General features: G+C 43.7%; 1 protein-coding gene across 1 annotated transcript; it reads left to right on the forward strand.

The window, feature by feature from the left end:
- On the forward strand, positions 1–27686 carry GPR149 (G protein-coupled receptor 149). Its single transcript, XM_069864588.1, has 4 exons — positions 1–1529; positions 2549–2741; positions 5724–6202; positions 26411–27686. The coding sequence occupies exons 1-4, from the start codon at positions 564–566 to the stop codon at positions 26981–26983; spliced, it is 2211 nt and encodes a 736-aa protein (XP_069720689.1). The 5' UTR covers positions 1–563; the 3' UTR covers positions 26984–27686.

The following is a 27686-nucleotide window of genomic DNA, read 5'->3' on the forward strand; positions in this document are numbered from 1 at the left end:
GGTGTGGCTTAGCAGGGACACTGGTTCAGTCTTCTGATCCAGTGAAGGGGCAGCTCCGTCTGAGAAGATACTCGCTCCCCGCAGCTCTGCTATCCTGCTTGCATCTGACTCCTCCCTCCTGCAGCTCAGAACAGCGCAGGGTGAATCCAACAGCCTCTCCTTTCTACTATATTTCTCCCTGAGCTACTAGAGCTTGAACATACATGACATGCTGCCTTCGTTTCAGCTGCGCTCGTGAGTAAGGCACATTACCTGATGTCTCTCAAGAGTGAATGGCATATTATTACCTGAAAAGCCTAAATTAACCATCTTCCAGTACCGAAAGGATTATGAAGAACTGCATTTTTTCAGCACCTTTGATACTTCATTGTTGCCTGATTTTTCAAGAGGATGATTTGTTCTGGCTTTCAAGGATTCCTTCACCTGAATATTTCTCCATCAGATGCCACAAAGGAGAGTCTAGGAAAACAAAGAAACTTGTGATGTGGAGCTAGCAGTTCTGGTTTCAGCAACGGAAAACTTGCAGGCAGTGAGAAGGCAGAGAAAAAAAATTGCCAAGGACAATGTCGGTAACGCCTGATAATTTGTCACTCAATGGGACGAGTTTCTTTGCTGAAAATCATAGCATTATGGATAAGCCTAGCGAGCAGAGAACTTTGAATTTCTTTCTGTTCTGCTTGACTTTTATCATCGCATTCATAGCACTTCTGGGCAGCATTTATTCACTAGTTTCCCTGCTGAAAATGCAAAACAAAACCACAGTTTCAATGATCGTGACCTCTTTGTCGATAGACGATTTGATCAGCATTGTGCCAGTGATTATTTTCATGCTCACCCAGTGGTCAAGCAATGCCCTCCCCCAGCCTCTGTGCACCACCTCAGCGCTGATATATTTATTCCAGGGCATTTCGAGCACCCTGAAAGGGTCTCTTATAGTTTCTTACAACTTCTATGCCATTAACAAAACTGAAGCAACGAACAGTACTTCCAAGCGACGAGTGAGCATGGTATGGGCCATTCTTACCATTTGGATTGTCAGTTTGCTGATCTGCATTTTGCCTCTCTGTGGCTGGGGCAAGTACTCCCCCACCTCCTGGGGTTGCTTTGCTGACTGTGGCAGTTCCTACATCTTGTTTTTATTTATTGTCTACTCGCTGGGCTTTTGCCTCCTCACGGTGCTGTCTGTTCCTCTAACCTACCAGCTGTTATGCTCAGATGAGCAGCAGCTATTACACATGGATTACCAGGAAGTCTCTCGAGGCTGCATCACCCCTGGGACACCCGTAGGCTGCAGCACCGCTACCCCATCACTGTCACCAGTGAACCCTGTGGATAAAACCCTGAAGCATTTCTCAAACGCATGTCCAAGCCCGGAGGCAGTTTTTAGGAAAGACGTGGCTGAGAGCAGTGCACTCGAGCCCCGTTGCATGGACGGCATACGAAACAGGAGCTTCATGGTGGGCTTTGCCCAGAAACGATTCTCACTGATTCTTGCACTGACAAAAGTCATTCTCTGGCTTCCAATGATGGTAAATTGTCAGATTGCTTTGTTTTCTCATGTTTACTTACATTTAAATGGCATGTGAGTTGCTGTGCCATGGATTAAAACAGATCAACGGTAACCATTGCAATTGTTCCTTATAGTACAGTTTGTGCTGGCAAAAGTCCCTCTAAGCAGGTTTGTGTCACTACCTGAATTTAACTGGCTTTCAGCAGGCTTGGCAGAGCCTGATTCATCAGCACGTTACTCTATCATCACACCATTTGTATCACACGAATACGGGGATGAATAAGGTCCACCCTTTTGCATTGCCAGCTATCTGACACGCGTTTGTTCAGTATTATGGGATCTGTGAATTATCCTAAGCCAGCTCTTCTGCCCCCCCCCCACAGCTCTGAGTCACGTTCTTTGCCGAGCTGGTTAACAAATAGGAGTTTGCTAGAAAAATGAGGTTTGTAGGCATTTCTGTTATCTCTGTAGCACTGGGGGCAGGGGGAGGGAGGGCTGTCCATGTGCATGCACTATTATATTTGGGAACTGGCACATTCATATATAGTTAGAAAGGGGTCGGTGGAGAGCACAGCACATGGATCTGGGGCAGTGTTATCCCTGTCCCTGGGATGTTATAGACTCAGCACCTGAGCTTTTCTCCATGGGAAGAGAGCATTACAGATCATCTGCAGCACAGCCCTGCGTGCTGCTAAGTTCTCTCTCCTGTTCCCCATCAGGAGCTGAGTTTCTCAATACCCTGCAGGAGAGACCAAGATAGCAGTCTCTTCTAAGTTGCTTGGGTTGCAAGTTGCTTGTTTCAGTAGTGCTCAGGTGTCTGTAGTTGGTTTAAGGAGGCGTTTTCTGAGAAACGCTGAATGAGGAGGAGAGTCTCTGTCAGTGTGTTTTCTTCCCTCTCTGTTGGAAACAAAATTGTTAGGTTTAGAAGGCATTAATGACAACCTCTGTATGTGAAATACACAGTGAGATGTTCTCTTTATTCCTGGAAGTATCTTAAGTGCCTGAGGTGGTTTAATTACAAAATGCTCTGCCTTTCAGATACAAATGGTTGTCCAGCACATCACTGGTTTTCAAAGCCTTCCGTTTGAGACCCTTAGCTTCCTGCTGACTTTGCTGGCAGCCACAGTCACCCCAATATTTGTCCTGTCAGAACACTGGATCCACTTGCCCTGTGGATGCATCATCAATTGCCGGAGGAATTCGTATGCAGTGTCCTCAGAAGAACTCAAGAGTAAGTATGGAAGGGTGGCATGCAGCTGGAATGTGCCTTGTCATGAACAGGATAGGAAGTTAGTGTCACTAACAGTGCTTTGTACTCCTTGAAATCATTTACCTGAATTATATAGAAATTATTCAGAACAATAAATGACACTCTCAGCATTCAGGCAAGATGGCTGGATGGATACTGAAGTAGAGAAGCTTCACTGATTTTCCTAGGTCACTGTCGGACCTTTTAGCAGAGTATGAGGACTCTGAGTGAAAGTTTCACCCCCCTCTCTTACCCTTGGAAATATGTACCTGCCAAAATCTGACTTCTACTAATCAAACAGAGGGAATATGCTAAACATGTTAAATGTTGTGGGGAAAGAGGAGGCTGAGGGGAGACCTTATTGCTCTCTACAGCTACCTGAAAGGAGGTTGTGGAGTGGAGGGAGCTTCTCCCAAGTGACAGGGGACAGGACGAGAGGGAATGGCCTCAAGCTCCACCAGGGGAGGTTCAGGCTTCACATCAGGAAAAAATTCTTCACAGAAAGGGTCATTAGGCAATGGAACGGTCTGCCCAGGGAGGTGGTTGACTCGCCTTCCCTGGAGGTGTTTAAGGCACGAGTGGATGAGGTACTGAGGGGCATGGTTTAGAGATTGGTGGGAATGGTTGGACTCGATGATCTGGTGGGTCTCTTCCAACCTGGTGATTCTATGATCCTATGAAAACTGTGCTCATGGTAAGCAAATGATAAGAAGGAGAGGGGCTGTTATTTGTACACCTGGGCTGTAGCTGCTAATCAGAAATCACAGTGACACTGACAAGCAGATAGCGAAGGACACGGTTTATGGGACTGGCCTGTATCTTACTATCTTCTTGCTGCTGTTGGAAGCTGAGGAACTCCTCCAGTTTTTGTCTAAAAGTATTTCCCTGCATGTTTATCACTGGGATAAGAGAGGATGCCAGGCCCTCACTGGTCACCTTCCTGGGATTTTCTAAAGCTGTGTTTTTCTCTGGGCTTCCACATAAAGCCAGCTGGAGCGATCCCTGCAGGAACTCTGCCACAGCCCATCTCCTGCAGTGATGCGACGTTCACTCTTTTCCTAAAGAACTTGACCATGTGGCAATGCTTAGCCAGAGAAACAGCAAGCAAAGACAGACAGCTATTACTCCATGAACTTATCTGTAGTGAAAAACACACTTAAGCTTCTGTGAACTTGAACAACGTTATATTTGTGGCAACAAGCCTGCATAATGCTTTCCTGTAAATGTCCTGGCCACATTGACCTATGGAATATCTCCATCTCCAGTGCTTGTGTATCAACACAGAGGGACTGCATTTTGAATTACAAATGAAAATACATTCCCAGAATTCTTCTGAGAGAAGTATTTGTTATTAAAATGTTTCATTGAAGCTTCAGGTAAAAATATTTGTAAGGAGCCTACAAGGAGGGAAGACAAAGCAATAGCGGTTTTTTTATTTCTGTTCATAATTATTATCAAGAATAACTTAACAGAAGAAAAAATCTGTTCCCTATTTATAATGCTGCAAATATATCAGTATATAAAGTGATAGATTTATGCATTAGTCTTTCAGAAGTGAGATGCTAACGCTTGGATACTGTTGTCCCCTGAGGTCTGGTCCAAGGGGAATTGAAAGTGCTGGCAATTCTTATTTTAAAAGTTGGAATTAGAATTACAATTAGAATAGAGTGGAATAGTTGAGTTGGAAGGGATCTAAAAGGGACATCTGGTCCAACTGTGAAAGTTAAGAGATAAATACTGAAGACCTGGGTATTGTTTCCCACTCTCTGGAGTGAAAGTCCTCTGACATCAGTGGGTGAATTCCAGACATCTACTGCATATTTAAGGGGAAAGAAAGTTCCTGAATCATAGAAAAAAAAAAATTTATTCATGGCTTTTACTTGCTTCGAACACGTTCTCTGAATGCAGAACATCTTGTGCTGCAACCGATGACTTTTTAGCCACTTTCCTTGAGAGGATGACTGCTGCTCATCAGGAAGGCAGTTTATTTCAGATGTATTTACTAACACTATTTAGAGAGGAAAATGCACAGCAGATGGAAAAGTAGCAATTATAAAATTATTTAAAGTAAGCCTGTGGGTTTCAGATATTCGTACTGTGGACCGTTCCCAAGTTTTAACACAATGGCTGCTGAGGTCATAATTTCATCCAAGGTTAAAGATGGTCCAGTAAGTGCACAAACTACTGCATAGAAATAGAGGTTGTATAAATGTATCCCCGTAGTTCTTATTTTATAATTTAGTGCGGTTTGGTGGGAAGACGATTTCATTAGTGAAATAAAAAGGCCCTTCTTTAGTTCCTATGTAATGTAGGATGAGGAGTGGGAGGATGAAGAATCTCAGGTGATCTCTTAGAAAGGAAGAAGAATGAAAGGATATAAATAATGAGTGAGGATTTTTGTTTAATTGTTCAATTTCTGTGTAGAATTATCTGGAACACTGAATTTAGAGTGGAGAATATACAAAAATCTCATTGTGCAAATAATTCAAATGTTAATTTATTATTGTAGAATTCTGCTTTCCTTGCTTGACAATTGACGTGGAAGGTTTGTTATGGACTAAAGAATATTTTCTCATTTTGTACAATTTTTCACCTTTAGGAACATAGCTGAAACAGGCTCTGTAAAGAAGAGTATCACAACATTTAAATGTTTTCTTCTTGTTTGTATCACATAATATATCGCGTGGTTTTGAAAATGGCAGATAATCTACCAGCTTCTGGGAATCCATTAACTCTGGAATGTATAATTTCTGAATTCATTAAGAAGGCAGCATAATAACAGAGTATCTAAGAAGACTTTCTTCTTAGCAATTCATTCTTTTTATGGATAGAAAATTGTCTGTTTCTTGCATGAGTGAAATGATTTATTCCATGTTTTAGAGTGCAATTTTCATTGTATTTGTCATCTCATTTTTCTTCTTGCTTTTCACTCTTTAATATGACATTTCTTCCCTTTCTACTTAGCCAGACGCAGGGGGTTTGAATTCAACCTGTCATTCCAGCAAAGTTATGGAATCTACAAAATATCCCATGACAACCACCGCCACCACGCCGGTGATGGGAAATCCACGTCCTACCACAACCTGGTGAGCTACGACTGCGAGAACTCAGAAGAAACTGGGAGAGGAAGAGGGGATCCCCCCGGCCCTGGGTTCAGCATCCCAGCTGCGGCGGACACCCCGCGAGGTCCCGGCCACCAGCCCAGCTCCCACCTCCACGAACCCAGCTCCCACCACCAGCCCAGCTCCCACCACCCCGAGCCCAGCTCTCATCGCCTCCCTCCAGGCAAAGCGGGAGCCAGCGGAAAGGAAGAGGACAGGCACTCAGATGAGTCAACCTTTTTCGAAGGACCAGAAAGGAGGTTGTCGCATGAGGAAAGCCATAAACCTGAACTCACAGACTGGGAATGGTGCAGGAGTAAATCAGAGAGGACCCCACGGCAGGTAAAAGATGAGTTTGTCCTTTTTTTCTCTAATATAAGAGTTACCTTACAAAAAAAAAAATAATTTATACTTACATTGAAATTACTATTAGACCTATTGGCGGTGTAGATACTTTTAGTAAAAATCATGCTCAACATTGTATGTTTCAGTAACTACACACCTGTTCGGTGATTCTAATCTTGCTATGATGTCTACCTTCTCTTCTTAATCATGGGGTTTGAATGATTACTATTATTTTGTGTGCACCTGCAGGATCTGCATATGGTAAGAACACAGTATGAATTATGATTATTCTTCTTAATGAATAGGAATTTTCTCTCCAGTAGACTCCAAAAGATTACATTTTCAAGAGTGTTTCCAAACATTGCTATGCTTACATTTTGGATAGGGAGAAAAAGAACTGGAAAACCAAACCTGAATGGTAAGTCCACTGATAAATATAGATATCAATCTGGTCACAGAGATTCCTGTTGGTGTCAGACAAAACCACTCCAAATATTAAATTGTTCATTGCTTTCCTTTAGATTGTGGACAGTTATTGGGAAGAAGAAACTCTGAGGGGTTTATTAGTTTTCAAGAACTCTGAGAGAAAAATGAGGTGGGGAGCCTTAATATATTAGTACCTCAATTTAAAGGCTTGTTAAAAGTGTCTGTTAGCTCAGCTGGTGTCATTCATTGCGGAGAGGCTCTGATTCTTCTCTGTAATATTTGCTGTGCTCTCTGTTGAATCCAATGGAGCTTTTCACAGCTTAGGAGAAGAGGAATGCAAAGCCCCATAGGCTTTAAGGACATAACTCTCTAACTCCCTGAAAGGAGGTTGTAGAGAGGAGGGAGCTGAGCTCTTCTCCCAAGGGACAGGGGACAGGGCAAGAGGGAATGGCCTCAATCTCCACCAGGGGAGATTTAGGCTGGACATTAGGAAAAAATTCTTCACAGAAAGGGTCATTGGGCACTGGAACAGGCTGCCCAGGGAGGGGGTTGAGTCACCTTCCCTGGAGGTGTTTAAGGGACGGGTGGACGAGGTGCTAAGGGGCATGGTTTAGTGTTTGATAGGAATGGTTGGACTCAATGATCCAGTGGGTCTCTTCCAACCTGGTGATTCTATGATTCTATAACATCTAAAATTAATAGAAAGTGCTCCAATCTTGCCATGTAGCTCTCACTGAAAGGCGTGTCCTGTTGATGTAGCACTATTGCCACAGCAGCTGGGGTTTGCTTCCAGTTATCAGATTGCAGGATTATGGTCTGTTCTAAAGAGAGTTGAGTTCAACACTAAAGAAGAGCTGTGAGAGAGAATAGCCCCAAGCTGCCGTTTGTAGAATGCAGACTGAAATTGGATCCAGCAAAAGGACAGTTATTGGCTCCTGTAAGAACATGGGTTTGAAGGGGAACTGCCAAGCTTTACTTTTGTTTTCTATAATCAGTGTTTGTTTAAGGAGCAAAACGTCACAACAGCCACTGCAGGTTGGATGCTCTTAAAGATTGAAGGGAAGGATTGTTAGCCGTTCCTTGTCAACCGTCTGTCAAGCAGGCCATGGGTATAAGGATTTTCTGTCTCCTAAACATTTATGATTACAAACCAAAGGCCAAACAGGGTGGCCTAAGGATTGAAAAGAGGCAATACTGTATAGTGCAGTTATCTGCTGCTTCTGTGTGCACCTTTCCCATGCCGTGGCATTTATGCTCCAGTACTCAATCTTGGTCTGCATGAATAGCACATACAATGGTCTTCTGGCAGCGTAGATACCGATTTTCAGGAAAAAACAGGAAAGTTCTGTGCCCATACAGGTACAGCGTTCATGTTTTATATTTGACACAGTCTCAGGTTCATGCTGCTGCTGCTGTAAATTGACTGAGACAACTTAAAATTTCAGTTCTGCCCACTCACCTTTGGAAGTTTCCCTTGGTGGAATCTAGAAGTATCAACTTTTACTTTATCATGCATGAGCAACCAGGAAACACATGTGAAAGGACTAAAGCAAAGAGCATTGAATTGTTTAAAAAAATACTTTATTTCTATCTGAGGTTGAGTTTTCATTTTATTTGATTAAATATCAGGAACTTCTTTAGCACGTGGCAAAATTACTGCTTTTCTTCTGCTCTGTTTGCACATTGAGAAGTTCATATTGGCTACAGGTAAAGCAAATCTTTAGTCTTTTCTAGGATTGTGGCATAGAGAGGGGGTGTGTCTCTCTTCTAAGGAATGAACAAAAACTTATTTGAAAACCTCAGCAGTCGGGATGATGATTTGATATCTGGGAAAAATATTCCATTTGATTCCATTTGATATCTGGGAAATTCCCATGTCATGTGAAAGCACTTACTCTCCCACTATATCTATATAGATTATATACCTATATATACACAAATATATCTATATTTATATATCTAAAGGGATTTCCTAAATAAAGGAATCCCTTCTCCCTCTGACAAATACAATTTTATGATTCAAGTCCAAATAGGGATTTGTTTGATCTTTCAAATGTGACTGATCATCCCTTTTGTGAAAAAGCCAATATTCGCTCTCTTGCACTGTGTGGTGGTGAACTACTCTGTTTGTGGGCAAAAATAAATGATGGCTCAGCCTGGTTTTATAAACTAATTCTTGCTAACCCCTTGTGTGCCATGTATAGTCTGGTTAATAGCCAGAGTATCACTAGCTTTGTTGTTAACCAGGGCTACCCTTGCAGCCGGCTCCAGATGGTGTTTAAAAAAAATTAAAACCTTCCTTTTCACATCGCCTGTGGCTGCAGTTTCAAGTCGCCAGCCCTGTGCCTTCCACTAGTGTGGGGATGAGCATCTCCCTGTGAAGTAGCTGGCAACGGCTGCAGGTGGATGGCTTTATTTGCTCTGGGGTTTTTATGTCACTTTTGGATGTACTTCTTGCGTTAGGAGGATTCCCAGTTCACCCTTCTCTGACATTTTCCAGGCTATAACCCGGTGTGCAGCTGCCAGGCATTAAGACTCCTCTGGTCTCAAAGTTCAAGGCTTCTAAGTTACAGATCTCAGTGTTTCTGACATTCGGTGTGAGCTTCCAGAGCTTCACAGCGCTGACATTTGCTTTGCTGCTGAAAAAGGGCAGAATATCAAACTCCAGCAAGCACTGTAAAAATATATTTAATGCACTTCTCCAATGTGTATTGGGAGAAAGATCAGTTTGGGCCAAACTTCAAATAATCTGAAAGCCACCCCTTCTACTTATCCTGTATGTAAATCCGTAAGTAACTAAAAGAAGTCACGTTCTCCTCATCACTCTCCATTTCTCTCCTTTATTAAAAAAGGAGCCTTTCCTGGCATTTTTGACCATATACATCTGTGAATTTGTCAAGTAAGCCAGTCAGCTGGGGAGAAGGTACCAAACCTCGCAAAGAAAGGGATGATTATCCTAATAGGATAAAAGTTCCTCATCTTCAGTACTTTCAGATTATAAATGCTTGTCACAGAAGTAAATATAAATGTTCTTATTAGAATGTTTTCTTTTCAGTAAGCAGAACTTTACTAACTTGCAGTAGGAGGAAGAATAGCTGTTACAGGTGGATTTTCAGCTCAGCTATTAAGAGATGCGGTAAATGCATCCTTACATGCTGAATTTTCACATAGCAAAGGGCAGATATACTTGGCATGAGAAGCTGAAAAAACATTCTCAGTCCTCCTTTGGGGCACCTGTCTGAAACACACGGACATTTGGCTCTAAGTTGTTTTAAAAAGCCATGGAATCATTAAAAGATAGAGTCATAACTCGAAATCAATTCTGCTTTTTCTGCAGACCATATTATTTGGTGATGATTATGTAGAGAACTGTAATGAGGACGTGTCCTTCTGCCACAGAGCACACTAAGGCCATGTCAGGTTCCAGCGTTTGTAGCAGTGAGCGAGATTTTACTGGCACTGATCTATAAAATTGACATTGTTTAAAGAAATTTGTGTGTGTGTGTGGGCATGTGTTGACTTACATTAAGCTGGCTAATTAGTTATGCTGTTTTGGCAGGGATCTGTAATGATCTGGGGGTAGAAATACATTAATCTGATAACATTAAACTGCTGCTGCTGCCTGGGAGATGCAGTGCAGCTGCGTTCCCTGCGGTGTGTTTGCTCGGCGCGTTGTTCCTGAGAGGGCAGCAGGGACTGCAAGTCGTGTTCCCAGAGAACTGGGGAGGAGATCTTGCTGCTGTTAGTTTTATACTCCTGTTTACTCAGAACTGGGGTAAAAACAGAGAAAAGCAGGAAGGGGAAGATTAAGTTCAGTCGCATGCATTGATTTCGATTAGAGTGAAAGGGCTTTGTGTTTGCTCCAACAAAAAACACTCCAAAAGCCACTGAAATTGTGCTGGTCAAATGTGACACAGCTCTAGAAAGATCGTCTTCTTTTTTTAGCATTCTGTTTTGAGGAGTGTCTAGTTTCCTATATACCATTAGTTATTATTTTCTTAGCATTCACTAATTCAATCCAGTTCTGCGCCCACTCCTGCGCTGTTACCCAGTTCCAGTGACTGTATGGCTGCTGCTCTTCGAGCTTTTAACAGACCACAAGAAAAAGTTGCTGCAGAGCAGGGTATGAAGCATTCTCTTTGTCATTTCCAGAAACATCCATAGACTGTGTTTTCCCTTATACTTCCTGGCAAACCCCCTGATTGTTCTGCAAAGCATCTCTTGTGAGCTCTGCCTGTACTGGCAGCACTTTGAAGTTCTCTGCAGTTTTCTGCAGGCTGCCCTCAAAAAGAATTGACCTTCTCTCATGGAAATGTGTTAGTCCCCTGCCTGATTGGAGATGCTGCTGCTCTTACTGAGAGTTCATCCTAGTTCTGGCCTTAAGATAACTGGGTTACATCAGGAGTTGGTATAGTTGGTGGAGTTCCACAGACAGCTCCTGTATTGCTGCAGCTGACAGTTTCTTCTGAAACTGAGATGCGTGTAATGCCAGCGCTATAAGGTACTAAAACTGGAGGTTTAGGTCTGTGGAACTGTGGTGTCTCTAGTACCTTCCCTCTGCCAGGGAGGAAGCCGATGTGCGCAGTGGCAGGTGCTCTGCAGTGCCCTCTTTTCCTCTGCTCTGCTCATTCATCTGCTGAGGGCCCAGGGGAAGGAAACCTGGGCTGAGCTGGAGATGCGAGTCTGCTTGCTTGGCCAGTACCGATTCCTCTTGAGAATACGGAGGGGAAGTGGAATTTAGATCTGTCCTGTCCATCATCTGGATGAACTCTCCTGAGCATCCTACAAGACAAGCTGGGGCAAAAAGGACACATAGCCCAGCAGTACAATGAGCTGCTGCTGCCTGCCATCTCTGGTCACGACACAGTTATAATATCCAGCAAAATTAAGTTTGATATGGCTCTGAATGAGAGCAGAGTCTTTGCCTGACAGTTGCTTGCTTAGAAGCAGTTTTATCTTTCCTTTCTGGAAGGAGCCCAACACCAAAGGCCCAAAAGACAGTAGAGAAGTAATGTTTTCCTGTTACATTTTCTGTCAGATGGGCTGGTGTTCCACTGAGTGGAGCAGGAAGAAATGTCTGATCAGATGAGGCTGAGCCTGAGGCAGACTTGGGGCATTTCCCTGTCAGGACCTCAGTGCTGGAGTTGACGAGCAGCCAGAGCTGGGGTGGACGGGGGTAGCAGGCTGGCAGAGCCTTTCTGTCCTACAGGAGAAAAGGACACATTCAAGAGAAAATGCTAGGAAGGAATGGGAAGATACAGCGACTCTCTTAGGCTACGGCAGTAAATTTGTCCTTGAAACTCCTTTTATAAACGTTTTTATTCATACTATATCACAGTCCTAAAGAAGTGCAACTATTTCACAGAACCATAGAATCATAGAATCCTTAGGTTGGAAATGACCTTTGAGATCATCAGGTCTAACCTCACCTGTCCACTACTAAACCAGATCCCGGAGCACTTCATCTACCTGTCTCTTAAACACCTCCAGGGATGGTGACTCAACCGCTGAGTGGAAACCTATCACTTGTCTACAACTCCCTGAATGGAGGTTGTGTTGAGATGGGTGTTGGTCTCTTGTTCCAAGTGACAGGCAATAAGACAAGAGAGAATGGCCTCAAGTTGCACCAGGGGAGGTTTAGACTAGCCATCAGGAAAATCTTCTTCACTGAAAGGGTTCTCAGGCACTGGCAGAAGCTACCTGGGGGATGGTTGAGTCGCCATCCCTTGGGGTGTTTATGAGGTGATTAGATGTCACACTTGGGGACATGGTCTGGTGGCAAACTTAGCAGGGCTGGATCAATGGCTGAACTCAATCTTACAGGTCTTTTCCAACTGAAAACATTCTATGGTTGCATGATGTACCTTCCTGCATGTCAGTATATGAAGAGGTGAAAAGAATCACCTATTTCAACCCTCTACCCAGGCTCCTTCCTACTATCTCACATCCACTTTTTTCTTTCTTTTGTACTTTCTGGTAAATTTACTCAGCCCTTTCATCTAGAAGCTGTGCTTTTGCCTCTTTTTCAACCTGGGGAAAATGAACGCAAAAATAAAGCTTCCATAAATCTTGTCTTGCTGCAAAGGTATCACATGGCAGTGGCTGCGCTGTTGAAATGAAGGCAGAGGTGGGAACACTGGGTGTAGCGCTGCGTACCAAATCACAGTGTTTACTGGCAAAAATATCCTCTTGGGCTGCATCCTGACAGTAGGGACATAGCTGTGTTTTTCCCATTAACACTAATGGAAGTCAAGAGGCTGAACCACACACCTTGTCCTGGAAACGTGCCCCACTATGTTTCTGTCCTGCAAAGCTGTCTTATCCGCTTCCTCCCAGCTCTGCTTCTGCAGCAGGCGGTGTTCGGGGTTGTTAAATGGTCACAGTCATCACTGATGGTCATAATGCTGTCCTCTGAGTTACAAAGAAATGTCATGTCGGCTGTTTTGCTGCCCCTAGACTTACAGTGCGCGTTAGGTGGATCGTCCCAGTGTGGCTACCACTTCTTAACAGTGAAAAAACCTTCTGAGGCAAAGGACTTGCTGAAATCTTGCTGAATTTGGGGTGACAATTTCCATCTCATTTCAAGGTGGTTTGCACTGTGAGGGAAGGGTAAGGATCCCGTGAAAGGCTTTGCATCTCTGATGAAAAATTAATGGCATAGGGAACTGGGACTGCTGGTCTTCTCTCAGCATTAGGTCAGGTACAGTTGGAAATAGAATCTGATGTTCTGGTGTGACCAAACCATCCGGTTGCACTGTGATTAAGAATAAAAAATGAAAAAAAAACTGTGTGCTTGGCTAAAACCTGGGAAGCCACCTTGACAAAAGAGAATTAGTTTCAGCCAAATGGAAATGGTCCAGCACTGAGGACACGGGGGTTTGAAATTCAAACCCTGCCATTAATACCTGTGATCGGATGCTTGTGAATATGACTTTGTCTTTGCTGATTTTAAAGTCAAGTGACTCACAGGGTGAGATAAAGACAGACAGATTTCATAGTTTAAGACACAATCTTGCATTTACGGTGGAGGTGGTCCTCATTGATGGCCTCTTCACGCAGTGTACGAGGAGGGGTGAGCATTGCAGGCTGAGCAGAGGTCTAATATTAAAATAGTGTCAAAAGGTACAGCTCTCCCCAGTAAACGATCGTCTTACCTCAGGTAATAAAATGGAGTTGGCTTTGGAAGCCGGGTGGTGAGAAGCCGATGTGGGCAGGTTACCTTTAGCAACTCAAATTTCTCAAAATGGGGAAAAAAAAACCCAACCACATTTTACTGAAGTTTGTGAATAGCAAGGTTGGTCAAGAGCGGATCTGACCAAAAGCACCCAAGACCAACAGTCCAGCTTCTAGTCAGGTAAATAATCCGTTATATTTAGCGGGGCTTTGTCATAGCTTTCATTTGAGAAACTGCTGGGTTTTCATATGGCTGATGCCACCATCCAACCCAGCACTTCAGGGGAAGTAACACTTAGCAGGACTCGCTATTTTCCAGTGCTGTCTGCTGAGAGGAGGGATAGTGGCTGAATCAGTAGCCTGAAGCAATTCAAGGAAACAAGGCATAAGAAGTCTCTCCCTACATGACTTTTTCCCCTCTCTGAGCAACAAGTGATGCTTGCAGAATGCTGCCCATTTTGAGCTCTATTGTGACAGCAGGGTTTTTTTTATGCTGTTCTTTTCAGACCTTAAAGAAGCAGCGAGAAAGGTATCAATTACTTTGATTCAGCTTTTTGAAGAACAGAGTGCCAGACAATACATGGGGTGCCTTTGATTTTCTTTTGAAGCTCTGTCCTTCTTGGAAGGTGGCGCTGCCTTGGAGTGATAGCAAAGATGTCCTAGCTGTCTGTCTCCTCCTCATCTGTTCTGGGAGCAGAGTTACTCCATCAAAGCAATTTCTCTGGAATAGAAGTGGCATGAAAGGAGAATGAGGCAGCGGGTTTTATTTAATACCTGTATAGGCTGCTATAATTGAGACGGAGACGAAAAATGGTACTTGTCATTTCTAACTTTCGCTCAGCTGCATTTTTGAAAGATACCTTTAACATCTCATAAAATACTAGTGTATCTCCCTTTCCTGTAGAGATGGAGTTTAAATATGTCATGTATTTTGTTGCCTGTACTCATGTGCCTTCAGGCAACAGAAATCTCCCAGGCTTGCAGGATGTTACAGGCTTTCTGATTATTTTTTTTCTTTGACTTGATATCTCATCTATGGGTTGCCTCAAGCAAACTCTGTACAGAACAGTATTTACGTGCCCTGCAAAGAGAAAGAGGGGGAGGCTGTGTAAATTATTTCGCTTGGGAGGAGTCAGCACTGTACGTCTGCAGTTTGAAGGTTTTTTGGTAGTGATAAATACACAGGATCTTTCTCACTCCGGGAAAGCTGTAAACACCAGGCACAGCACAGACGTCTATGTATAAATGGACTTGAAGATTATATTTGCTTTCCACTGGCCTATTCAATTGTATCTGTACTAATCTGTGATGTTCTCACCAGATCTCTTCCTGCAAGCTGTGTCCCCTTGGTTGCAAAATTAATGTAGCATTTCACTGTCATCTTCTAACTTTGTTCTGAGTGGGACAAAGCGCTGCAGTCCTTGTGATGCTTGGCGACTCCTCTGCTGGCAGTTAAACTTCCCTGGGCGCTCTTGAGGGCACAAACAGGAGAAATAATTGAGAGGAGAAACTTTTGCCCAGGAGGGCAAGGCTGAGTATAGACAGGCTCCTATAGCGCTTCCCTCATGCTTGCAGCCAGCTTGCTGTGGCTGCTGTTTGTTTTGTCTGCTTAGATAAATAAGCAACACCTTTCAGATCTGTTGTTTAAACTGTTTTTTGTGAAAGCTAGATACAAGTTGTTTAGCCTGGAGAAGAGGAGGCTGAGGGGAGACCTCATTGCTCTCTCCAACTCCCTGAAAGGAGGTTGTGGAGAGGAGGGAGCTGGGCTCTTCTCCCAAGTGACAGGGGACAGGAGGAGAGGGAATGGCCTCAAGCTCCACCAGGGGAGGTTTAGGCTGAACATTAGGAAAAAAATTTTCACCGAAAGGGTCATTGGTCCCTGGCAGAGGCTGCCCAGGGAGGGGGTTGAGTCCCCTTCCCTGGAGGGGTTTAAGGGACGGGTGGACGAGGCATTGAGGGACATGGTTTAGTGATTGATGGGAATGGTTGGACTCAATGATCTGGTGAGTCTTTTCCAACCTTGTGATTCTATGATCCTATGATTCTATGATTCTAAATATACATGCACACAGGGAAGTAGAGTGAAGAAATAACAGACTGGGCTGTGGAGCAGGACTGAGGATAAATTAGCCTCTGGAGGTGGGCAATGACACCGTGTGTCAGGGACTCTTAGGGAAATCAGTCCTGCAAAAACTGCCACTGACTGATACCAGTGTTCTTTCTCTGAGAGAAGCGACAATGCTATGAACAAAATCAATATCACACTGACCAAGGGATACTTGGATATTAGCCCTAATGCCACTTAACAGAATAGGAGTTACAAAGGCAGTGCCATTTAGACACCTTCCAATAAAGCCATTACATTGTAGGCTGATATGTTCTGTTTTTCAAAGGCTTGTGCTGTTCTTCAAAATATTTTTCTTTATTATATTTTCCTAGTAAGCAAATGAGCATTTCAGTTCAGCTTTACAATACCTGCAGCTCACCAGAAGGCCAGTTTGCGAGCTCCGAACTTTCTTCCCTGACTGGCAGAACACACATCAAATACACTTCACCATGTCTGGGGAAAGGCATAAGGCCCAGTTTTTTGCAGATCATAGAATCATAGAATCATGAGGTTGGAAGAGACCCACCGGATCATCGAGTCCAACCATTCCCATCAATCACTAATCCACATCCCTCAGCACCTTGTCCACCCATCCCTTAAACCCCTCCAGGGAAGGGGACTCAACCACCTCCCTGGGCAGCCTCTGCCAGGGACCAATGACCCTTTCTGTGAATTTTTTTTTTCCTTGTGTCCAGCCTGAACCTCCCCTGGTGGAGCTTGAGGCCATTCCCTCTCGTCTTGTCCCCTGTCACTTGGGAGAAGAGCCCAGCTCCCTCCTCTCCACAACCTCCTTTCAGGGAGTTGTAGAGAGCAATGAGGTCTCCCCTCAGCCTCCTCTTCTCCAGGCTGAACACCCCCAGCTCTCTCAGCCGTTCCTCATAAGGCCTGTTCTCCAGCCCCTTCACCAGCTTTGTCACTCTCCTCTGGATGACTCCCACGAAGCTCAGCAGGAAGGAGATCCATGAACTCATCTGAGTGGCCTTGCAGCCAGGCAACTACTGAGCATCCTGACCCACAGGGCAGGGTGTCCCTAAGGTGCCTTATGCGTTACCTGTGGATTGTTGACGGGCTTTCTCTTGGGCTCATGCACTTTTGCCCCAGAAAACCGATTGTAGAAATTCCAATAGCCAGATGCAAATATTCTTGCCTTGGATGTCTCTGTTGCACTTTCTATCACTAATTTGCTCCAGATAAAGGTCTGTGCGCATTGGGCAGGCCAGTGACAAGCACTGGTGTTCAGTTCATCTGAGGTGAGCTTGTCTGTTCTTGCCATACCCTGTTAGCTCTGAACTTACTGCAGTCAACTTCTCAAAGGGCAAATCATTGCAGTAACTAATTTCACTGCAGCTAATTTTTTATTTTTAGAGAAGTGGAAAACTAAGCCTCTATTTTAAAGTAAACAGAAAACACATTGTCTCTGGAGAGAAACGTCGGAATCCTTACTGGAAACATTCTAAAAATAGAACTTTTCAGCTAGAGCTGTATTCCACCAAAGTAATTAGGAATGCAAACTCATTAGAGATTTATTTAGGTTGCTGATAATTCTGTTTGAAAAGGCAGCCTGGCGCGATGGGAGTGGCATTGGACTGGGATCCAGCAAAACCTGCCGTCTGTTCTTGGCTCTGTTGCTGCCACCCAGCAGGCTTGGGACAGTCGCTCTCCATTCTGGAATCTCCCCTCTGAGCTCTCCTACCTTTTCTAGAGATGAGAGGCACACTCTGATAGGATTTCTACTTTGCTGTAATGTTACACTTGTCTCATTATTCCAGGGTCTATGATTCACAACACTTGAAAAGCAGGAATCGCGAGGGAGAGTCTACAGAGGGCCTTGTGCTTGAGTCTGTTACTCAGACGTGGATGTGTAGAACCAATTGAGATGCCTTAAGGTGTCCCACTTGGTCTCCAACTGCTTCCTCATGAGGCTATAGGTCTCCCATTAGTCCTCTGTTATGTCTGAAAGTTTTTTGAAGATATCTTGACTCCTCACTGGCATTTCTGATGGTGTTAGGCAATCATGTCTGGGCAACTAGTTCAAACTTTAAATATCTGAGTACTCAGCCTTCTTGCACGGGCAGGGAGGGTGACTCCTGTCTCAGGCGTGTTGGAGTATCCTCCAAACAAATTTTCTTTTTCTCCTTGATCATGTAGGAATTCCAGGCCCTTAAGCATTTCTCTTCTTCCCCCGTTAACCTTTTTTTAATCCACTGGCCTTTACCATATCAGAACAGTAACATATCGTCTTTAAAATCAAACTGAGCTGTGAGCTACCTGAGATGCTGTTCAGGCCACGTGGCTCTGAACTGACATGTCTGATTTCAGTCTCTACCAAGCATCACCTAGATAAGGATCCACTGCTGGAACAGAGTCAGCTTTGTTCTCAGGAGTTGAATTATTCATTGGTAACTCTCGATTGGAGAATGGAGCTGTTTGTGACTCCCTTTCCCTGCTGCACAGTCGTCCACTCCATGAAACAAAAACTTAGCAGGAAATCCTGGAAAGCGTGTGCGCATCCAGACTGGAAGAGGGTTTCTCCAAGTGCTAAGCACATGGAAACTGGGGCTGCCAAGTTTATGATCCTTGTCACAGGATGAATTCAGTTACACTTAACATAAAATGAGAAACGAATGTAGAAATATTGGGTACTTGAAATATTAATATGTTAGCCTTAAAGAGTCTTCTAGGATTCCTCTGGCAGAATGAATTCTTGATCACTTGTAAACCAGAAATTTAAATTAGTTTGAACACCACATGCATCAGAAACAGGATTCAAAGTTGATCAAAGTCATACTTTCCTGACTTTTCTGTAAGCACCCAGGTCTGCAAATTGCTGATCAGCTCCTGCAGACACTAAAGGGAAGCAGAAGGAACCCCGTATGCCCTTGGGAGGCTCTTACCAGTGTGCAGAATGAGGCTCTGCTCTGGCAAGTGATGAAATTACAATTTTCTTCAAGTGTACTTGCAGCTTAATACCTGTTTATTAATATTTCACATATATATCTGTTTCATGGCAAACCAGAATGAAAAGAGTGTTTTTCTTTGATTTCTGCCAGTTTGCAAGGAGAAGTGCAATGATGGGTTCTGTATAAGTTACCTTCTCCTTCCCTTCCCCATCAAAAAAAGCTGTAGGGATCAAAAACTTGTTTTCTGCTCAGGGAAGGCTGGGGAGTTTCTAGGTTCTGGAAATGGCCTGGGTAGGATCCTTAGCAGGATAAGCCAGATGGCTCCTGCTGGGCCCTTTCCAACTGCCTTGAGCATTTCCAAGTGGAAACCTTCATGCCAGACCCACTGCCCAGCTGCCATGGGGCTCAGTTGCCTCTGCAGAGGCTGAGTCCTCCTGCATGTGCCAGCAGCTTTCTTGAGGTGAATCCAGCTCCAACTCTGCCCAGGCAGCTGGAACAGGGCAGAGGAGCCCAGTCTTAAATGACAATGATTACAAGTAAGGTTTGCCTCAGAGCAACAACAACTGCTTTCTGTCTTCTGTGATATCTGGAATGTGGATGATTTAATTTAATAATGAAAGGCTTTGCATTATCAATTATGCAGAGATTTCGCTGTTCAGCACGCGTCAGCACTCCTTAAGGGACAAGTACATTTGTGATTTATTTCATTGTAATTTTTTGTCTTCGCTTGTTAAAAATGCATGCGCTGGTACGTTTACCCCTCCCATGAAATCTCTGTCCCAGATTCTAACAGACAGAGCAGCTGCCACACATCTCTGGCAGGAGCTGCACAGGGGATGTATTCTGTGGCAGGGCAGGATGGAAATCATAGAATCACCAGGTTGGAAGAGACCCACCAGATCATCGAGTCCAACCACTCCTATCAATCACTAACCCATGTCCCTCAGCACCTCGTCCACCCGTCCCTTAAACCCCTCCAGGGAAGGGGACTCAAACCCCTCCCTGGGCAGCCTCTGCTAGGGACCAATGACCTTGTCCATGAAAATTTTTTCCTAATGTTCAGCCTAAACCTCCCCTGGTGGAGCTTGAGGCCATTCCCTCTCGTCCTGTCCCCTGTCACTTGGGAGAAGAGCCCAGCTCCCTCCTCTCCACAACCTCCTTTCAGGTAATTGTAGAGAGCAATGAGGTCTCTAATGAACACTCTCCATGCAAAGTCAAACCAGGCAAGGGAAAGGGCTGCTCCCGTTGGCGGAATTCATGGCAAACATCACAGCAATAGTGGTCCTGCAGCATTCCTGAGTAATGCCATGCATTAAACACATTCGACAACTATAAATGTTCGCTGTTTTTATGATGCAGACCTGCAGAAAGCAACCCTCCAGAGGGGGAGCTCAGATTTAGTGCTGGTTTGCAGCTTTGCTGAGACCTGGCAGATATTTAGTGGGGTTCAGTTAAAGCTGGCCTCAGCAGAAAGATGGTGATTTGGGATTACAGAATGTTTTGAGTTTCTTCATTTTATTTTAAATGAAACATTTCAGCAATTCCAAATGGAAACCATTCATTGGGTCCTACCAGAGATTTTAAAAAAATTGTAAAAATCTAAGTGTTTTATATACATGTGCAGATCTGTACAGTGAATAAATAAATGCTTGTATGGGTCTGTGCAAAAGAAACGCTACCTGTACGTGGATATAAAAAACAGAAGACACTTAATTTAACATCTGCTGTGTTCAAGCAGGTAAGTGTCTGATCCTTCCTTCACCTCTCCTAGTTGAGAGTGAGTAAGGTCTCAGAGAGAGGAGGATTCACTTCACAGGATCTGAATCGTTGACAGCAAGGCTTCCTTGACCTGTGTAGTTACCATGGATGCCAAACTATTATGGGATGCAAGAGAGTCAGAAAGAATGCACTTCAGCTCTGGCATGTCTTTGTGATAGCACTACAAATCCTGGTATGACTGGTTCCGATAAAATAGACACTGTAGTGGAGTTGTAGAAAATTTTCTACATTCTACAATTCTACATTCACATGTATATACAAGAATAATGATGATTATATACATGTATCTGATATGCGGCAGAACTGCTGAGACACAAAAGCTGCTAAATGGCACTGTGGTTGAAAAGGGAGAATTTATTTCTGTTTCACAAAGCTTTTCATGCCAGTGCCTGATTCCTGCATGCATTGTCAAGACAGCACTGTCTTTGTGAAGATAAGCCAAGAAACAAGCAACTATTAGTTTCCTAGACCTGCTTAGAAACATCTTCGTAGAAGTGCTTTAAAAAGAAAACCCATAGCATAAAATATGTGGGAGGAGTTAATGTCTGTATTTCATTTAGAAACTAGGTTTTCTTTTAAATACAGGAACACAAAGCATGTGGACAGAAAAGCGTGGAAAGAGGCCGGTGGAGTCATACTCTTTCAAAAAGAATTTTGATCCCAGGCTGTGGAGAGGGAGATGGCAGATGTTCAGAAACAGCACAGTGGATCTCTTTCTGTTTTCACCCAACTAAAAATGAATCATAATCTTTCTAAAATTGTGGGTGCTCTTGTTCACACTAAAATAATGCAGAGATGAGATACAGAACCTGGGTGGATCAGCTGAAGGCCACCGTTAAGCATTACTGAAATTGCTTCTGTTCCTATGCCTTTAGAATTCAATTGTATCACAAGGCTTAAAGCCAGAAGGCTGAACTGTAGGTAACAGTGGGAGTGGAAGATAAAATACCTCTTCACAGGACGTATCAGGATATTTAATAATGACAACAGGGACAAGATAAGGCTCTCCTCTCCAACATGGAGCACAGAAAGCTTCCTGGGGTGGAGGCACTTTCAGGCCAGGCCAGGCAGTGCTGGTTCTCTTCAGCACTTAGTGGTGAATTTTCAGTTCAGTGGCTCAGATTTATTCCTGCCTTCCCCTATCATGTAATTCCAGGGTTTGGGTTAATTTTTAATAAACTCTGCTATGTAAGTTCCATAGCATCATACAAATGCTGCTTACTTTTTTTCAGTATTTATTTGGAATTTTTTGAACTTTGAACATTTTCCATTGGTCATGAGTGGGGATGTTTCATCATAGAATCACCAGGTTGGAAAAGACCCACTGGATCATTGAGTCCAATAATTTCTATCAAATACTAAACCATGCCCCTCAGCACCTTGTCCACCCGTCCCTTAAACACCTCCAGGGAAGGTGATTCAACCACATACCTGGTCAAAACTTGCAGATAACAGTCCAGGGTCCTTGCTGCTCTGTTACTGCACTGAGGGAGCTGAAGCTTTGGTTTGAAAGCTGCTCCCTGCAAGAGCAGTGGTTGCCAGGCGGTGTCTGTCACAGCTATGAGTGCACAGCATTGTGGGGTACAGTTTGCAAAGGGACAAGTGGATTCTCTACTTGCAAAAGCAGGTGAAGTTATCTATAATTCAATACTATTTCTACTGGAATTCTTCTAGTAGAAAAAGATGTAGTTTACTGGCTTCCTCGTTAGTGACTGAGAAGTGGCACAGAAGACTTCATCTGTCACTTCTAAAAGAAAATGCTTGTTTCTCAACAGAAAACAGACTTTCAGAAAGAACCACTAGGTTTGTGGTCACTGGAAAATTTCTTATTCTCCAGAACTGGATTATTCATTCCAGTGAGTGAGGATTGCTGACTATCTCCCTGCAGGTGCCTCAGACATATCTTCCATCTTGATGTTCGCTCTGACAAACCTGCAGTGTTTTATTAAGTAGAATGTAACCTTGCACTCAAGTAATCAATTCTCATTTCACTTTTTTTTTTCATCCTCTTTAGATGTCTCTCTGTACAATCTAAGTGCTGGTTTAGACTGCTCTACAGACTCTGAGCTTGATTAACCACCAGAAATGCAGACACTACCAGATTAACTTCCAGAAATGCAGAAATGTTGACTCTATAAGGACTTTCAGTGTTGATTGCAGGAACTAGAAAGAAGGCTGGAAACAGAGCTGCAAGGCTTGTTTCCTGCAGAAGCAGCATTCTAAATGTGCGTTACCAGAATGCTTAGGTGTCCAGGCTCTATCTATTGCAATATGCAAGACACTAACCCTGTGCCTCCATCTGCAGTGCTTGGAAACAGTAGATTTTTGCCCTCTTGATCTTCCCCAGAGCTTATTTGTTGCTCTGTCTCTGCTGGTGGGCTTAGCAAGCACCTGGGATGGAAGGCAAGTGGACAAGAGCTTCCCCAAGCTCAAAAAAGGGTTATTCTCATGTCACTCCTTTCCTGGAGGAGTGATCCTAATTAATAATTGCTACAGAAGATGTAACTGCCAACACCTATCTGCTTTTCAGAAAGGCTCCTTTGTCATTGCTTTGAAACAAAAGTGCTTGCCCTCAGGAGAGCCACACTTGAGGGAGCCCCGGTGCCCACCACGCTTCTCAAAGAGCAGCCAGAAGCTGGCAGAGGGCTGTTGTCATCTAACATTCACTAGTCTAGGACCTTTGCCAGCTCAATGACACAGCACAATAATTTCCTCCGTACCTGCACATTGGAAGAACACTTGAAGACCATTTTTCTCTGATAAATCTATTAAGGAGACTAATACAACTTTGATTTCCTTTCAGCAGGGCAAGCCAGCTCCTAGCACTTTGTCAGGCAAATTCTTTTGTCGTAGGACCACATTAAGTCACAGTCTGGTGAGATTTTTCTATGCAATGAAACCTGATTTCCTTTCCATGCTCTCTCCTGAAGGCGAGGTAATGTGGCACTTGATTTAGCTGTGTGGTTACAAAGGTGTGTCTAATTCAATAACAGCCTCATCACAACAGCTTCCTTTAATAATCAGCACATAATTGACCTTCCCAGCTCCCTGTGAACAATTTCACCTTTCCAATGAGTATCCTAAACCTCTCCTTTTCTGCTCACTTCCTCGGTTTTACTGGAAAGGAAACATTAAACAGAACCCATCCAGGTGGAAGGGGTCCTTCCAGTGCTGAAGTGGTGCTATCACTGCCCCATGCTGCCCATTATTAGACCTGGTCTTTCTTTCACTCCTCCTTTTCTTCCTCTCTCTCTACTCACACAGTTTGCACAGAACAGATCAGTACCCAGCAAGACAAGAGCGGAGTGTCTGCTTCCGAGGGTGAGCTGTGGGCATGCCTCTGGAACTTGCCTGGGAAAGACTGGTCCTCCCCAAAGCCCAGGGTTTCTGTTGTTTTTCTCTTGGTTACAGGTAGATTAATCACAATACCCACAAAGAGGCATATCCTGTTCTTCTAAATAGCTGTCTCCTTCTCTTATCTTAGCTCTTCCTTGCATGGACAGTAAGAAATCTGAGTGCTATCCAGACTCCTTAAATGCCTCAGGCTTACACAACCTGATAAATCAACTGTCTGTCATTTTCTCACCTCATGCACAAATTTCTCTAATATTGTTTGTTATTTCCAAACCATCCAGAAAGCTACTTGCTCTAAGGAGGGTCTCTGTGCCTGTGCTGGCGTGCGTCTAGAGGAAGGACAGAGGAGGATGAGGCTTGAGCTACTAATTTGCCCCACCGGGCAGCACCAATGAGGGTAGGGAAGCACCTTAGCTGGAGAGGGAGCTGCAGCACAATAGGGAGGGAGATTTAAAGAATCATCATTGAGTCCAAAAGCATTATAGGAAGGTCATTGAGATGCTGGAGCCTCTCCAGAGGAGGACAACAAAGCTGATGAAGGGTTTAGAGCATAGGCTTTATGAGGATCAGCTGAGGGAGCTGCGGTTGTTTAGTCTGGAGAAATGGAGACTGAGGGGAGACCTTATCACTGTCTACAACTCCCCAAAAGGAGGTTGTAGCAAGGTGGGGGTTGGTCTCTTCTCCCTGGTAGCCAGTGACAGGAAAAGGAAAAATGGCTTAAGATTAGCCAGGGTTGAATATTAGGAGGAATTTCTTTACTGAAAGAGTTGCCAAGCATTGGAAGAGGCTGCCCAGGGCAGTGGTTGAGTCACCATCCCTGGAGGTGTTTAGAAGTTGAGCAGATATTGTACTTGGGGACATGGTCTAGTGATGGACCTAGCAGGGCTGGATCGATGGTTGGGCTCAATGATCTCGGAGATCTTTTTGAAACAAAACCATTCTGTGATTCTATGGCAACAGTGGCACAGAAGACTGTGCAGGGTGATTCACCTTGCTACCTGGCAGCTTTTCAATACCCTCGGTGCGTGCTTCTCCCTAGTGTCTGTGTGGGTGCAGAGCTGGATTCTGCAGCTTTCCCTGCTTTCAGTAAACTTCTCTGTCGTGCATTTCTCTCCAAACCAGCGTAGCCTTTCCTCATGAGCTGTCCTGTCCCAAAGTCAGTATTTCACTGCCTACCAAGGACTCCACTTTTGCCAAAGCTGTGGTTCACTTTAATATTATTTTTTAGTGCGAAAGAGCAAGTTTTCAAATGTGAATCCCTGCCCTTCTCAGCAAGCAGTCAAAGCCCAACTGTAGCAAAACAGATGAGGATGGAGCAATAGATGAGGCCTCAGTGAGATTCTCCTAAAGCTAGGTCAGATGCTTTTTTTACTGTGTGTGCCTACTACTGCCATTGCTTTTGTTCTGTCCAGCACGAGTCTCCCAACAACCTCCACAGTAAAATTGAGAGTCTTTGTAGCATGAGAGTAGAGTCAGGATCTGCCCTGCAGTGCTGTGGAAGGGAACATGCAACAACCTACCAAAGGGTGAGCTACTACTGTCCTCACAGGAGCAAGTTATGCCTTCTGTTCTCCATGCAGGCACTTGCAGTGGTTTCTTTGTGCAAAGCTTTTATTTATTTAGAGCCTTTGAAACACGATTTTCATTGCAAGTGCTAAAAGTTCTTGGTTTGAAAATGACCTTTAGTACTGCAGAGCTATAACAGAATTTTCTTTCTCTCCCTTCAAGTGTGTGAAAATTCCTCTACTGAAAAATTCAGCTTTGTTCTTGAAAAACATGCTGTATTGGCTTCTAGAATCACTGTGCAACTTGTTCAGCAGTGAGGTTCTGGGCGAGCCCTCTGGCCATCATTGTATATTCTTATTATGGATTTCCAACTGATACTGTTGAATGCACATTTCCATAAAAATAAATCAAAATGCACAGAAAAACAATCTTAGGATAATACCTGACAAGTTGTTCTGGGAAGTTCAGCTTGGTAGCTAAGCCATCTAACTTTAGGCACCTGAATTGGTCTTCACTAGTGAAGACTATTTAAGACAGGATGCCCAAGGGAGACAGGTGGTGTCAGCAGAAGGTTTTGGGGTTCAGCAGTCCCCTGGTGTCATTTCTTTCCTTTTCATCACTGCATGAGAAGCTCTGGAGATCCTTTAGAGATGCCTGGCTGTCTCACTGTGGGCTGGCTGCAATGAAACACTGTGTGTAGACTGTTCTAATAACGTATGTGTGTCCATAAGCTGTAGCTGGGTCACAGCCACTTGGGACATGACTTTTTATACAAAAGTGTATAATTATAAATAGCTCCATTTACTCTTTTAAGTCATAAATACCAGGTTTCTAAAATACTTCAAGGAAAAAATCTACAACAGTAAAATAAGTTAACAAACTAAGCATAATTGGCTTATTTATAATGAAGTCTAACATCAAAAATTAGCATTAGATAATGGTCTTTCTTTCTCTTTTCAGAGATCAGGCGGGGCCTTAGCTATCCCTCTGTGTGCATTTCAAGGAACTGTATCTCTTCAGGCACCCACGGGAAAAACGCTCTCATTATCTACATATGAGGTAAGCACTGAAGGGCAAAAAATAACACCCACATCAAAGAAAATTGAGGTGTATCGATCTAAAAGTGTTGGACACGAGCCAAACCCAGAGGAGCCCCCTAATACGTTTGCTGACACGAGTGTCAAAATTCATTTAGAGGTTCTTGAAATCTGTGACAATGAAGAGGCCCTGGATACTGTGTCAATCATCAGCAACATCAGCCAGTCCTCCACACAGGTAAGGTCTCCATCCTTACGTTATTCACGGAAAGAAAACAGGTTTGTCTCCTGTGACTTAGGGGAAACTGCCTCCTACTCCCTCTTCATACCATCAAACAATCCTGACAGTGATATTAACATATCAATTCCAGACACTGTCGAAGCTCATCGGCAGAACAGTAAAAAGCAGCATATGGAAAGAGGTGGCTATCAGGAAGAAATTCAGATGTTGAATAAAGCGTACAGAAAACGGGAAGAAGATGACAACAGCAATTAAAATGCATTTAATCTAGACTTTCAAACTGATTTGACAGACACTGCTCCTCTTGACTCAAGTTCCCCCAGCAAATACAATGCCAACTATTTTTTCTTAACATATAAATTAATTTAATTTGGGTGCACTGTTAAATAGATGGAAACTTTTATTGATAGATGGATGGAATAAGAAATACTTAAGTGCTTTACAGCTTTGCATAGTGAATTCCAAGTTATTTATATATGTATTTATTTGAGGAACAAGTGTATCTAAAAGGAATCCTAAATAGAGGCTTAAAAACCAGCTTTGGTTGGCACTGGGTGGTCTGTCTGTGGGATCTGTGGTAAATGTAGGGGCAGTTCCACAGGTGGGAAGTTAGGACAGTTTTGTCTGGTTTGCAATTCTGCTCTTAGTGATGTGCCAGACTTGAAACATTTATCTGCAAACCTGTAGCCCAAACCTAAGATGAGCTCATTTAGTTGTTTGAGTAGAAGATTAAAAGATGTATGTGGTTTAATTTTCTACTGCACTATACCTGATCTGTATGTAATACCGATATAAGCGGCCGTTGTAGAGGCCTTTGAATATGGGTGGCTGAAATGTGAGCATGCACATTTTGTAAATATGATGTTGTGAAACTTCCGAGTGTTCTCATGGCTGGATATTTCTTTGATTAAATGTGACAAATGTTGGTTACTTTTGTGCCAGTTCCACTGAGGAGTCC

The sequence above is a fragment of the Phaenicophaeus curvirostris genome, chromosome 10 (genome assembly GCF_032191515.1).
Source record: "Phaenicophaeus curvirostris isolate KB17595 chromosome 10, BPBGC_Pcur_1.0, whole genome shotgun sequence".
Lineage (NCBI taxonomy): Eukaryota > Metazoa > Chordata > Aves > Cuculiformes > Cuculidae > Phaenicophaeus > Phaenicophaeus curvirostris.